The sequence below is a fragment of the Papilio machaon genome, chromosome 26 (assembly GCF_912999745.1).
Source record: "Papilio machaon chromosome 26, ilPapMach1.1, whole genome shotgun sequence".
NCBI lineage: Eukaryota > Metazoa > Arthropoda > Insecta > Lepidoptera > Papilionidae > Papilio > Papilio machaon.
Genome location: NC_060011.1, coordinates 4,296,272 through 4,310,497, shown reverse-complemented (window position 1 = coordinate 4,310,497; position 14,226 = coordinate 4,296,272). Strand labels below are relative to the sequence as shown.

Sequence of the window (14,226 nt, the reverse complement as noted above, 5' to 3'; positions counted from 1 at the left end):
TGTCTAAGGGTGTCGATGAACACCTTGGTGTTTCCGCTGCTCGTTTGCCTTTTATCTTATAAAAAAATATTCTAAAAAGAAAACATAATATTTAAAATTTCAGTTTTTTTCAATTTTTTTAAAGGAATGCAATAGATGGCGTTATTACACAATTTAGAGTCTGTCAGTTCTGTTTTTTTTTTAAATAGTTTAGTAATTAAATATCAAATCTTTTTACTAATATTTAATACAACATATTAAACAAAGTTTAATAGTTATTTTAGAAACACATTTATTTGTAAAGTTATTGAGGCGTACATTATGTCTTTCAACGTCATATCTCGTGTTCGGAACATCGTCTGATTGTATCGGACGTCCGTTTCATTTCACAAAAGAGCCAGTGAAATAGACGGCTCCTTTGTATTTACTAGACATAATATTTGTACAAATCCATTTATATATGTGATGACAAACTATTCAAATTAAATATATTGTATTATTAAATAAAGAGATTAGAATATAAATTATAAAACGGTATTTCTTTTGAATACACCGAAATAATTAACTAAATTTAAAATCAAAGGGGCATTTACACGTACAGTCTAAATTAAAAAATACTTTCTATTAAGTTGTCAATTTATCTATATCCGGGGATATAAAGATCTTGTGGTCTGTAGTATTTGTGACAATCGCTTTATCTCCATCGTCAATTATGTCAATACTGGAATGAGATTTTTAATATACTTTACGCCCGGTTAGGGATACACAAATCATTTTGCTCAAAAAAAGAGTAACGATCTTATGCTTGGAACCCGTCAAATAGAAATATATAGAGAATACTTCAGGAATAGAATGAAATAATGAATGAAAGACTAAAGGCTGATTTAAGAAAATATATGAGTATAATTTGCAGGCGTGAAGTGGAAGTAATTCCGCGTGAATGTGCCGGTGGTCTAATTTTAATCCTCTTCCCCTTCCCACTCTTTTTTATGTGGAAGGGATGATGATCCACCTCGGATTTGGGAAAGGAGAGCTGGGGAGGTGGAAGCATTGTCTCTTAAAGCTTACTTCTGTCGATTAAAAGTAGGCAACGCATCTGCAAATACAGATGTCTCTAGGTAACAGTTACCTCGTTATGTTCGCGAATTCGAGTGGCTGCTTGTAATTTATAAGAAATAACTAAAACGAATAGCAGATCAAAAGGAAACATTCAATAACAAAAACTGTTTTATTACCATCGATAAAAGTAATTTTAATTTTGAAATAATTACTGATCAAAAGAATGAATACGGCCCATTTTCATCGAAAACACGCCTCAAAAGAAAGTTCCGAGAAAGGGAAAACAAATTGGAAGTTATTCAAATTTGAAAGCTCATAAAGGAGTGTCCCTCTGGAGAATCTTAATGTACCAATCGTATAATTTATCAGTACGATCTGGAAGAAATGTTGCCATTTTCTGGAATTTGCCAAACTCTTGACACAAATAATTTATTTTCAATTCCCTTGCCAGTATATTCATTTTAAATGTTTGTTTTATATTGACTGATTTTATTTATTTTTTGATTTCTTTTAAAAAGAATTAACTTAAACTTTTTAATGATTTGTTTTAATAATAAATATTTCATTCATATTTAACCTCTTTTTTAAATTGCTTCTAATAATTTTTATTCCCAGTATTAGACAATGGACCTTTGGAAAGACAAGTCAATAAGGGTTTTAAATATCTTTGGTCTTTTTGGATTTACTATTATAATAGAAGATATGTAAACTCAGATATGCAAAAGTAAAGAACTTTGTCCCTTATCCAATTAAAAATACATTTGTTTTTTTATATCTATTACTAATCCGATGCTACGTCGCTACGCAAGGCGTAGACGTTGGGCAGGAAATTATGTCTACGGTGAATTAAATCAACGTAATTGGTGTTAATTTAAAACTACTCTAAGTACATAGCTAGCTACATAATTTTAAGATACGTATCAACATGCTTGATAATAAAAAATACTTTCTTTTTTAAATTATTCCTTTTATTTAAAATATGTACTTACAATCTCCTTTCGAATCGAATCCGAACGTTTTTAAATTAATAATTTAATTACCAATGTAGATAATTTTCAACGAAATTCAATTACATTTATTCGACTCAAATACGTTTTGTTTTGTGTTAATCTAACGTGAGTACAATTCGTGCGGGAAAATTGTCTGGCAACCCTAGAGCTTCGTCAGTACGTCGCTAGCCGCGTTGTGTGGTGGACGTCTCTACCGCTCGTATACCACAAATAATACACAAACCATTTCGTATTTTCCTTAAAACAATAACAAAATAATGTGAATCCAAACCTATTAGAATTTTTTTCGAGTGTTGTAATTTTTGTGTTTTTTATGTGCAAATTAATAGCGATTTAAATACATAATTGATTTCTAAGAACATAAGGGATGGAGATCATAAATAATATATAAATAAAAAGGTTATAAAAATTTTGGTATAGAATTTCAGAGTAGGTCATCGGATTAGATATTATATCGTTTAGTAAGTTTATCTATTAATAAACAAGTTATCTATCTTATAAACAACAAGCTTATACAATTTTTATTTACCTCAGCCTACCCTTTTCCATTCGAATGGTTGGCATAGTACTTACTTCCATACATCTCTATCAGCAGTCATATCAGAATTTACTCTCCTCTTAACTGTATTTTCTTTCATACCATCTATACTTTAATCGGACTTCTATCAATGTAACTTAATTTAAAATATAATATTGAGAAATTATATGCTTTAACCACGCATTTATTTTTAAAATTACTATATACAATAATTTTGAATCTTATATTGGATGATATTTGTAATTTGCACCATAATGATTGTCATATCGTGATGAAATAACTTTAATTACTAGTATAAAGTAAAGTAAACATATAATAATCAAAACAACAGAGTTAATTAATAACAGCCTATGAATAACAAACTGAAATTAATTGGTTTATCAAAGTTATTGGCTTATTGATTACAATGTTTAATTAATCATAGAATAATTTCTTTTTATGATAAATAATTATTCGATAACTTAGGTTTAGCGTATATAGTTATTTCAGAAAAATTAGATTTTCCTTTCCTATTTAAATTATGTTACTAGTTGTCACCCGCGTCTCTGTCCGCGCGGAATTAAAAAAACGTAATAAGTAGATTATTTATTATTTCAGACTATGTTCTACATCTATACCAAATTTCATTAAGATCTATTGAACTGTTTTGAAGATACCTTCAAACAAACATCCATCCGTCCATCCATCCATTCAAATATTCACATTTATAATATTAGTAAGATTCATTTATGCTGTACGTAACTTGGTATGCATTATTTTGCATCAAAAATTTTTCTAATCTATTTTTCTACGGTTTAAAATAAAAAATTACATATTACTTGTATATTTTAAACTTCCTGATATAATTCAATCATATTTAGACGTAAACTATAAACTATTTGATTTGTTTACATTTCTTTATTAATGTTCAATGTACTAAAAAGTGTTGATCAAAATTGTACATAAATTATGTTCAAAATAATTAATTTTCTATTTTATCTATAGTCATGTACATCCACAGTCAACACTAGAACATTATCTGTTGTCTCTTATTTCTTAAAGGGAATAAGTGAGATGCAAATATATTTTTATACTTTGACAGTTGAAATTTATTTTATTAAAATCCTTTTATCAAATAAAACCTTCTTCGTTATTAAATTCTTTAACAGAGCGAGCGAAAAGAGTCCTATAGTATGTCACAATGGTTACATTTTTGTGGTTACACTTTACTAAGAAACTTTTACTCTATCAGACTTGGGATTTAGTACAGTAATTTAACTTTTTTTCTAGATGTTTTACCTGTCATAAAAATTATATTTTATCATCATTATTTCCTTGACCTTGTCCCACCTACGTAGGGTCGGTGCACCAGGTTTCCGTCCTCCAAATCAATCTGTCTGACGTCATCTCTGTCACCCCCTTCTTGATCATGTCATCTTTCACACAATCCATTCATCTCTTCCTATGTCTACCTCTACCTGTGTACCTCCACACTCATACTTAAAGTTCTCTTTGCCAGCGATTCTTCCCTCCTAATAACATGTCCATACCACGCTAACCTTTTACTTCTCAATTTTTCTACTACCGGTGCTACTTTCAGACTTCCTCTAATATACTCATTTCGTATATTTATATAGTAAATTATATTTTATACTGCAAAAAAAAATCATTCAAATTTTGTTTCTAACGCCATCTGTTATATAATAATAAAATCAATAACATATGTATCATATCCCATATTAATAATTTACACATTAAAAGATATAATTTTATAAAACTATATATTACAAATTATGACAAGGTTAAAATCTTCGCGAGCTATGCACCGCTTTTGCTAGTTTATTTTTTTCACTGAGCTAAGCTAGGTTGGAATGTTAGTTAAATATAAAAGCTTGAAAGATTTTTTATTCACTCTTTTCAACGTTAAATATATACGTAACGAAAAAGATTATTGATACTTATGGGTATACTTGCTGTCGCCCGCGACTTCGTCCGCGCGAAATTAAAAAACACTTAATGAGCAGCCTATATCTTCTTCCAGACTATGTTCTACATATGTGCCAAATTTCGTCGAGATCCGTTCAGTCGTCCCGGAGATACCTTTAAACAAACATCCATCCATCTAAACATTCGTATTTACAATATTAGTAAGAAGTAAGATTTACAAAGGACTTCATACGTAAAACACGGAAAATACATCGATAACTATCTATAATTTTGTCCTATAAAAACAACGATATAATACTATAATAATATTGCTTTTGCCTTTATTGCTTTAGATTATTATATAATTAAAACAAAATCTAAGGACTTAAAACAATGTGATGATTTCAATCATAGTCTAGACTCTGAAACTTGTTTACAAAACTCTGTGTAAAATTGTGTAGTGAACAATAAAAATGGCGTCATCAAACGGAAAAGAGAGTTCCAAAATAACCGCTTCTATGGACAGTTTAAAATTATCTAGCAAGAATACTTCAGTGGGCTCATCAAAACGTCCTTCATCAGAATCAGTGCTGTCACGTAAAGACAAAGAATGTCTTCAAATGCAAGAATGTAAGAAGAAACTGTTAGCAATGGAGCCACAGATTATAATAAGAGATGAGAATGTAGTGCTAAGGTCACCACCACAAAAGAAGATTGTAATGCCGCCAACCATAAATCCAGAGGTAAGTGAACTCTCGAAACCAATAAAGGATCTCAAATTATCACTAATCTATAACTAGCTGTTGCCCGCTATTCCGTCCATGCAGTCCGATAAATAACCTTTGTTCATTTCAATCCCATTTTTTCACTATTGTCTTTTTTACGTTATTCACGAACGCCTGAACTGAAATCTGATAATATTTTCCATAAATGGTTCATTTACGCTATTCAAATTATTCCGAAATACGAAACTGTACAACCTGAATGTACAAAGCATTTCTAATCGAATAAAAACTAGAACAGAAACAAACTGAATATTTCTGCACTACTTTAACATAGTGAAGACTAAAAAAGATAAATAAAGCCTTTGGCCTACCCACGCCAGGGGAGAACGAGAGGGCGGCACAGCGCTGCCGAAAAAAAAACATAGTGAAGACGTAGGAGAGAAAAGGACAGTAGATCAAGATACCAAAATAATACCAAGGGGTCTTAGTCTGTGAGGGTATTAAAATTATTTTGTACCTTCAAAGATGTATTTCAGAACTAAATAACTAGAGTTAGAGTTAAAATAACAAAGTTTTAAATTAGCTTAATTCCAAGTCCTTGCTCTTGCAAAAGGTTAACAACTGAAATATCAATGTTGCTTAACTGCAAGTTTTTCATATCTTAGACCAATGGTGCTATCTCTGATTTATCAAAGAATATAAAAGAGATAACAATACGTATTAATAAAAGTCTTACGACAGTGGAATTATACGGTTAAGTTTAAATAATTTATTAATATTTGTTAAAAAGTTGAACAACAAAAATACGTAATTTCTAGCAAAGCGGGTATCTTTCTTCGGTCTTTCAAATGGCATGTCTTTATAGATTACTAGCTTTTACCCGCGACTCCGTCCGCGCGGAATAAAAAAAAAACGGGGTAAAAATTATCCTATGTCCGTTTCCTGGTTCTAAGCTACCTGCCCACCAATTTTCAGTCAAATCGATTCAGCCGTTCTTGAGTTATAAATAGTGTAACTAACACGACTTTCTTTTATATAGATACAAAAGTATCTAAATAAAAGTATCCACAGCCTACCTCTTTTTATATATTTATTTGTTTTTTAATAAATATAGAATTAACTTACACTTGTGTGAAAGAAAGGCATTAAGTGATGACATTTAAGCCTCGTCTGTGCAGTCCAGATAAACCACAAAGGCTTCATCCTCTAATTTTCCTTTTAAAATTATTTTATTTATTACTTAAATATACGGATTCGTGTTTTTTTATAAATCCTAAAAGCATCGGGATCATTTTATGTATTTTTTTAACATTTACAAATATTCTATTTCGTGTTATTACATCGAAATAATTTGTATTTTCGTAAGCTACGTACTATTTTAACATATTTATTATCTATTAAAATACAAAAGGGAAATACATAATGTACACCGGAAACCAAACTTACTGGCTTTCATCCAATATTTGTCTACATTTGGCAATAAACCCCTATATAACAAATTTTACAGCAAATAGTATGGTTTTGTTAACCCCTAACTTAAGTTGTAAATCTTTTTCAAATCGAAATCCTTAAGTAATATTAAAATATTTCTTATTAATTACGAAATTAGTGTCTAATTTTTAGGTTAGACTTACGTCTGTAAATTAAACTTTTAGTCTATGCCGCTAATGTGGGTATAAAATATAATGTACCGTCCACTTTTTAGCCGACTTCAAAAAGAAGGAGGTTATCAATTCGACTGTATTTTTTTATGTATGTTACCGCGAAACTCCGCCCCTGGTGGTCCGATTTTGATAAAAATTATTTTAATCGAAAGGAGGTGCTTTCAGATGGGTCCCATTTTTTTGATTTTTTGTATTAATAAATCAAACCCATACCAACCGCTGTTTCATTCATACACTCCAGGTATTGGCACTGGCAACGAGGACTATTTTTTCTATTTTTTCATAAAAGTGAATCGCAAAGACCGACCAAATACGGAGTTTGTAGAAACGTACACAGCCTTCATTTATTTTGCAGTTGCCGCTAAAAATGCAGGTCCCAATACCGACGATATAAAGCTACCGATACCGACTTGAATTACTTATTATTAACTTCAATAAATGTATTAAATTAACTTATATCAAGTTATTTAATTGAAGGTAGTGAAGTAACACTAACTAGGAAGTAAAATCTTTGTTTTTTTTTTTACCAGAACAAACCAATTTTATGGCATAAGAAATGAGCTGCTATATTTAAAAACAGGTGTTAGATTCGACTTTTATTGTCGTTTTAAATAGTTTCCGTAGGCTACCGATCGAGTAAATAAAAACAAATCACGTTTAATTCACGACTTTTAGTTGAATTTATTGTTTCTATTGATACAATGACGGATTCCGTGGACGTAAATTGTTAAATTTATAAATATAACTTAATAAAGGAATACAGAACTTCACCGTGTCGTATACATTTATAAATATTTATTATACAGAGATATTAAAAAGAGCAACGTCTCTGAATCAAATACTACCAGCAAAAACTATATCGAGGGGTGAAAGGCTATTAGTTTTAAGCGACATTTTTTGCGATATTGACTTATATATATATTCAGAATCAGGGAATTTTTCTGATTCTGAATATGTCGCTTAAAACAAATAGCCTTTCACCCCTCGATATGATTTAAAATAAATATTTTATAATGTACTAGCTGTAGCCGGTGACTCCGCCCGCGCGGAATAGAAAAAAGGAAATCCGAATTAGTAGCCTAAGTGTTCTTTCAAACTATGTTCTAATCCATTAAGCCTTTTTGTAGATACGTTCAAACAAACACACATCCATCTAAATATTTGCATTTATAATATTAGTAACATTCCCATACTAAGGAAGGATTTATAACAATCTATGTTAAATAATACAATTTTTTTTAGCTATGCCATATTTTACAAAGAACTTTACATAGACCTATTATATGACCTAGTAAAAGAAATCTGAGAAGTTTTGGACGCACGAATGTTACCGCCTGGTACGATACGATACATTCAATAACACAATACTTAATATGAAAACGTGTACCATCGAACCTGGATAAGCGAGAACTGAATAAGTAAAAAACGTCAATAATCGAGAAATTCAGGTAAGATAGAAACCTTTATAAGCGAGTTCAGAGAAAAACGCGGTTCCGTGGACTCTCGCTTATCCTGGTTCGACTGTATTATTTATAGTCGAGGACGTTTATTTCCTACCCTTCTTGATATTTACTCATTGTCATAATATAATTGTCATAATATAATACATATATTTTTTCTTAAATGGAATGCAAATTTAATTATTTAATTCAGTTTTTTTTTATAGTGACCATAAAATAAATTATTAACTCGTGTTACATGACTGAAAATATGTTTCAGATATCGTTCGTAAACAATTTTGTAACAAACTCATAACAAATAGAAATAAATCATTTCGTAACAATTTCGAACTTTTTTTAGACGAACTTTGCAACGCCTCGGGATGATTTGTGATTTATGAATTGTAATACGAAATTTTATTTATTGAATAAAAATATTTCGTAACTCAAAGATCATCTCCCTGGCTTTATCCCACTCACATGAGGTCGAAAATTACTTCTAAAAATACACCAATCATAAAAATAGTATTAACACATCTATATCTATATATATAAAAGAAAGTTGTGTTAGTTACACCATTTATAACTCAAGAACGGCTGAATCGATTAAACTGAAAATTGGTGGGCAGGTAGCTTAGAACCAGGAAAAGGACATAGGATAATTTTTTACCCCGTTTCCTACTTATTTTTTTTTTATTCCGCGCGGACGGAGTCGCGGGTAAAAGGTAGTTTATAATATTGGTAAAATTTTATTGTAAAAATCAGCATAGCAAAAAATGTACAGGAAAATATGTATACAGTACTATCTATACAAATAAATAATTCTGAAATATGTAATTTGGCATACAACTCGAGATCTCCAAGTTAATATTGTTCGTTATTTTATTATTTTAACTGCGAAGCAATGGCCGCCAACATGATATATCTAAGACACATTTATGCGGCTTCGTCTATTTATTGCTTCAAATACGTTGAAGGGACATCTTGTTTTATACATAGCTTACTTATAATAACTTCTTCAACGCAGATTTTAAGTAGCGTACTTTACAGGCACACATTAGTTAATTTCCAATAAAAGTAAAAAAAAAAAATAGGAATTCGTTATGTGTAACTCAAATACATCGTATGTACAAAATTAATTTGTTTTTCGGTATTTCATACAGACATCGGTTGAGTTGTTCTGGAGATACCTTCAAACGAACATCCATCCATCCAAACATTCGCATTTATAACATTAGTAAGACATAATTAATGAAATATATCGACAAAGTTTTCTCATTGTCCGTGACCTAGATAGGGATTTCCGTATATACAAATAAAAGATCTTAATCCTCTTTCCAAGTTCGAGGCAAAACTTTATCAAGATCGGGTCTGATGATCTGTTTAGAAAGACGCTGTTATGTTCCACAAAATAACATTTATACATAAATTGGAGGGAAGATAATCCGTACTAGAATGAAAGAAAAATATTCGATTGTTTATTTGGGATAAACTCAAAAATTACAAGACGGATACTTCAAAATTGGCAAGCGAGCAAGCGACCACCTGAACCCGCAGAAATAGCGAAGCGACTACTGCTTATAGACATCCGCAATTACAGATGCGTTGCCTACCTTTAATCGACGGGGGAAGGGACGTGCAGCAAGATGATATGTCAAATCCAGTTCCCCTTCCTATCCTTACTTATAAGAAAAGGGGGGGAAAGGTAAGGGGACTAAAATAAAGCCACCGGCAAGCACACTCATCAGATGAAACGCGAAATTGCTTCCACTACACGCCTGTCTTCTGTGTGTTCGTGGTATTCCACCGGTCGAGCCAGCCCATTCACGCAACAGATGTTGTTGTTGCTGGCGTCTACTAATGTCTTCTATAAGAAAAACAACACAGGATAGGTACGTTATTTTCAAGACCCGGAGCATAATCAGGGACAAATCCTAGTTTTTTTTTTTTTTTAATTGACGTATTTTTTTTCAAAGGTTATATAATATGTCGCTTAAAACAAGATAACTAGCATAATACTAATTTCTTTACCAAAAAATTGAGATTCGAATTACGCAAAAACATATTTTTATTCAATTATGATGCTTTATAATGATAATATTGAGTAGGCTTCGTAAGCCGTAATGGATTTTGTAACAGCCTTTGCATTCGAATAAGCGTGTTTTTATCTGAGTTGTAGTGGCCATATTAATTATACCGACTCGTTGACTACAATTTGAAACTTCTTACAAAACATTTTTATATTTTGATATTACCTTGTTTTTAACATTATTTCCTTTTTGTGGATCTCTTTTGGCATTTAAATTATGCCAGAATTTTACTAACAGATTTTAAATTTTATTTACGTCCTAATTCCTGTGTACTTTTTTAATCACAGTTATAATCTACTAGCAGTCTCCCGCGACTCCGTCCGCGCGGAATTATAAAAAACATAATAAGTAGCCTATGTGTTCTTCCAGACTATGTTCTACATCTATGCCAAATTTCATCAAGATCCATTGAGCCGTTCCGGAGATACCTTCAAACATCCATCCATCCATCCAAACATTCACATTTATATTAGTAAGATCAGGAAGACTTTTTATTGGTTACAACCATTACAGTAAAATTTTGTAAAAAAAATTAAATAAATATCAGACATCGGAAATATTTTTTACAATTTTTCTAAACGACTCTATCGAATACAAAACGGACGTGTGGAAATTGAAGCGTGCAATGTTTCTGATATCGGAAACAACGTATGTTTGAAATTTTTATCTCACAGTACGACAGCTATAAAACGGACAAACCTAAATTACAACTAGATAACTACAAAGTTTTACGATCCATCACATCGTATTTGATGTAGATAACATTTGGTACATAATTTTTTTGACGCTTTACACAAAATAAACTATATCGAATTCATATTAAAACTTCAAATGACAGTAAAGACATCCTTTAAACATTTAATTGCATCATCAAGGTGTTCATCAACGCCTATGGACATCTGCAATACCAGATGAATCGCAGATGCGTTACCGGCGTTGCCGCCAGAATCGAGATGGTAATACGCTCGCTTCTTAAGGTACTCGGTGGAAATACAGCCGAGAACAGACCATTCCACAACTCGGCAGTACGCGGTAAAAAGCTATGCGAAAACCACACGGTTGTGGATTGCCAGCCATTGGTGTGGATGGAATCTGGCGGTCTGTCGTGTCGTCTTCTGAGCACTCCCCGTGGTAGATGCGGTAAAAATTTTGACCAATACGCCTACTACAGGTTTTTCGTTAGGCCAATCGACCTACCGATGTTAAAAAATTTCCATTAGGCCGATCGACTTACAATCCATTACGTATACATTTCTCTTTATGTCAATTGAGTAAATAGAATAAAAAAATCCTATTCACCTTCTACTACGCCTAAAGTACGACTGTAACACGTGCCTATTATGCTCTTGTGCATATTATGCTACGCTTTTTTATATCATAAGGCGGCAAACGTGACTGGCGCCTAAAAAGCAAAGCGATCGCTGCCCATAGACATACGCAATTGCAGCTGCGTTACCTCCCTTTAACCAACGGAGGAACATAGAAAGAGGATATATTCTCTTGCTATGCCTCCCCTCCTCCCCCTACTTCCCCTTTCCTTATAAAAAATAGTAGAATGGTAACGTGGACTAAATTTAAGCCTCCGGCACGCACACTCAAAAATACGTGCCCAAAATGTTGTCCCTCAGTCTATTTAGATTTTCAGATTATCATTTATTTATTTTGTTTGTGCTAAATGTGCAGTGACATTAACATTGTTTTCAATTTAACGACCTTTGTTTTATGCGACGTTAAGAGTTTAACTGCCGTTTGAAAACACAAAATGAAACTATACATCTAAATTACCGGTAACCAGTAACAAAATCTCTAAAACTATAATGTTGCTTACAATGTGTCGAATTACATTTAATTTCAACCAACACTTTTATCTCTATATTATTCAACAGCTAACTGTCTTTGACTTCTTTTATATTACAAGATGGCAAACGAGAAAGCGGCCACACGAATTCGCCGAAATGGCGAACCGACCGCTACCCATAGACATTCGCAATTGCAGATGCGTTGCCTACCCTCAATCGAAGACGGAGGAGTCGCAGACGGAGAATATTTAACCTTCCTATGCATCTCCTCCTCCATCAAATCCACATCCCCTTCCTATCCTTTCCTTATAAGAAAAGGGTGGAAAAGGAAAGGGGACTAAAATTATACAACGGTACGCACATTCATCAGACGAAACGCGGAACGCTTGTTCATTCCTGTCATCTGTGTGATCGTGGTATTTCAACGGGCGAGCCGGCAGATTCGTGCAACGGACATTGTTGCTGTCTTCTACCACTATTACCTGTTTTAACATATACACTCAAGGTAAATAGGTATAAGTAACTCCTAGATCTTGTTATTGAAAGATTCATCAATTTTATTTACGTTTTATCTCCAGTTTAATGGTATTCAACCTCATTATAATCCCTACTTTATGTTAAGAATCTTCTTTCTCTGGATTCAAAAACCTTCTCTTGTTTCACCTTCTAATATTTAAAGGAGGAGGTAATTTATAAATAGCTATAAAAACCGCATTGTAAACTCTGCTAATCTATTCTGATACTTATAAACACATAAAGGAACCTGTTTATAATCCTAAAGGAGTCAATTTAGATAACGGTCTTTATAGCCACGATGGTGCAATCTACAGCAACTGGTGCGTTCAAATTTAATGACTCTAAATACGAAATCTCAGAGTAATGATAGTCTTGAGTATACAAAGTTTTGCGCACATACCGGTTTATACTACGGATCACAAACCACAAAGTATCGACAGAGATTATATAATATATATACAGAAATACAAAGTGCTTAAAATTCTGCCTTATATTTTTAAGTGTGATCTTCTGTACTGGCCTTCTGTAGCAATCAATAAAACACTCCTTCGTGCCTTCACAAAATTCTATGTTGCCGTCTTCCCAGGTCATGTCTTTTTTACAACAAGAAATGTAAAAAAATAATTTATAACTGTGTAGAAGCTTAAAAATATTGCTACGAAGTCCCAACTTATAATAAAAGAATGTTTTTTTCTTAGTCATTCTTTTGTAAACGCATAAAAATATAAATAAAATACCTACGCATCAAAATGCGCTTTTTTACTTATTCAGAAATATTACAAAATGAACATAACTCCAAATTATACTGTTCCATAAAACATCGTCTATTTTTCTCGCAGTAATGGACTATGGTACAAATGTATTCGATTTTATATTACATTTTTGACAATAGAAGCAAATAGAGGTATAGTTTTATCGTTAGATGACCACGTTTGCTTGTCTAACAATGTACAGAAGAGAATAAATAGCCTGCAGAAACCTAATTCACTTGCAATTTAATGTCCTTTTGATGTTTTCATTTTAATGGACCGAAACAAAGCATTGTTCTCAAAGTTCATAGCTTGACGACCGTTTGAAAAGATATAGAATGCTATTGGAAACTGAACTCAATAAAGTACAACATAAAGTAAGAATTCCAATGATAGTAAAGTGTGATTTAAAAGCACTTAAGATAAAAAGCAAATAAACATTTAGCGACGTAATCCCCTACTCAGTGAATAATAAATAGCAAAGACGTCAAGAGTCTAACTATTTTTTACAACTATATTTGTCTTGAAATCCTTTTCATTTTGTTTTTCTTGGAGCGAACTTTTTACCAGCCAGGATTAAACTTTAGTTTTATGAGTCTAATAAAACAGCAAATGTTAATATCAGATAAAAATTATTTCAATGGCAATATTCCCTTGGTGTTTACGTGACCAACTAATAGGTACATTTTAATGTAATTTTCTATTATTTAATATTTTAGATTCATAACTAGATTCTGGTTTATCATAAAAAAT

At 32.0% G+C, this 14,226-nt stretch overlaps 1 protein-coding gene across 2 annotated transcripts in view; it reads left to right on the top strand.

Annotated features, from left to right (window-relative positions):
* Positions 1-14,226, top strand: part of LOC106708188 (inactive dipeptidyl peptidase 10) — a 150,173-nt gene that overhangs the window by 57,653 nt on the left and 78,294 nt on the right. The window contains exon 1 of one of the 2 annotated variants that reach the window (XM_045684522.1): positions 4,916-5,234. The exons of the other annotated variant lie outside the window; for it this stretch is intronic. Coding sequence (XP_045540478.1) covers positions 4,965-5,234 — 270 coding nt within the window. The 5' untranslated portion in view covers positions 4,916-4,964. Of the gene's footprint in view, positions 1-4,915; positions 5,235-14,226 lie in introns of those variants that run through there. 2 annotated transcript variants of the gene reach the window in all.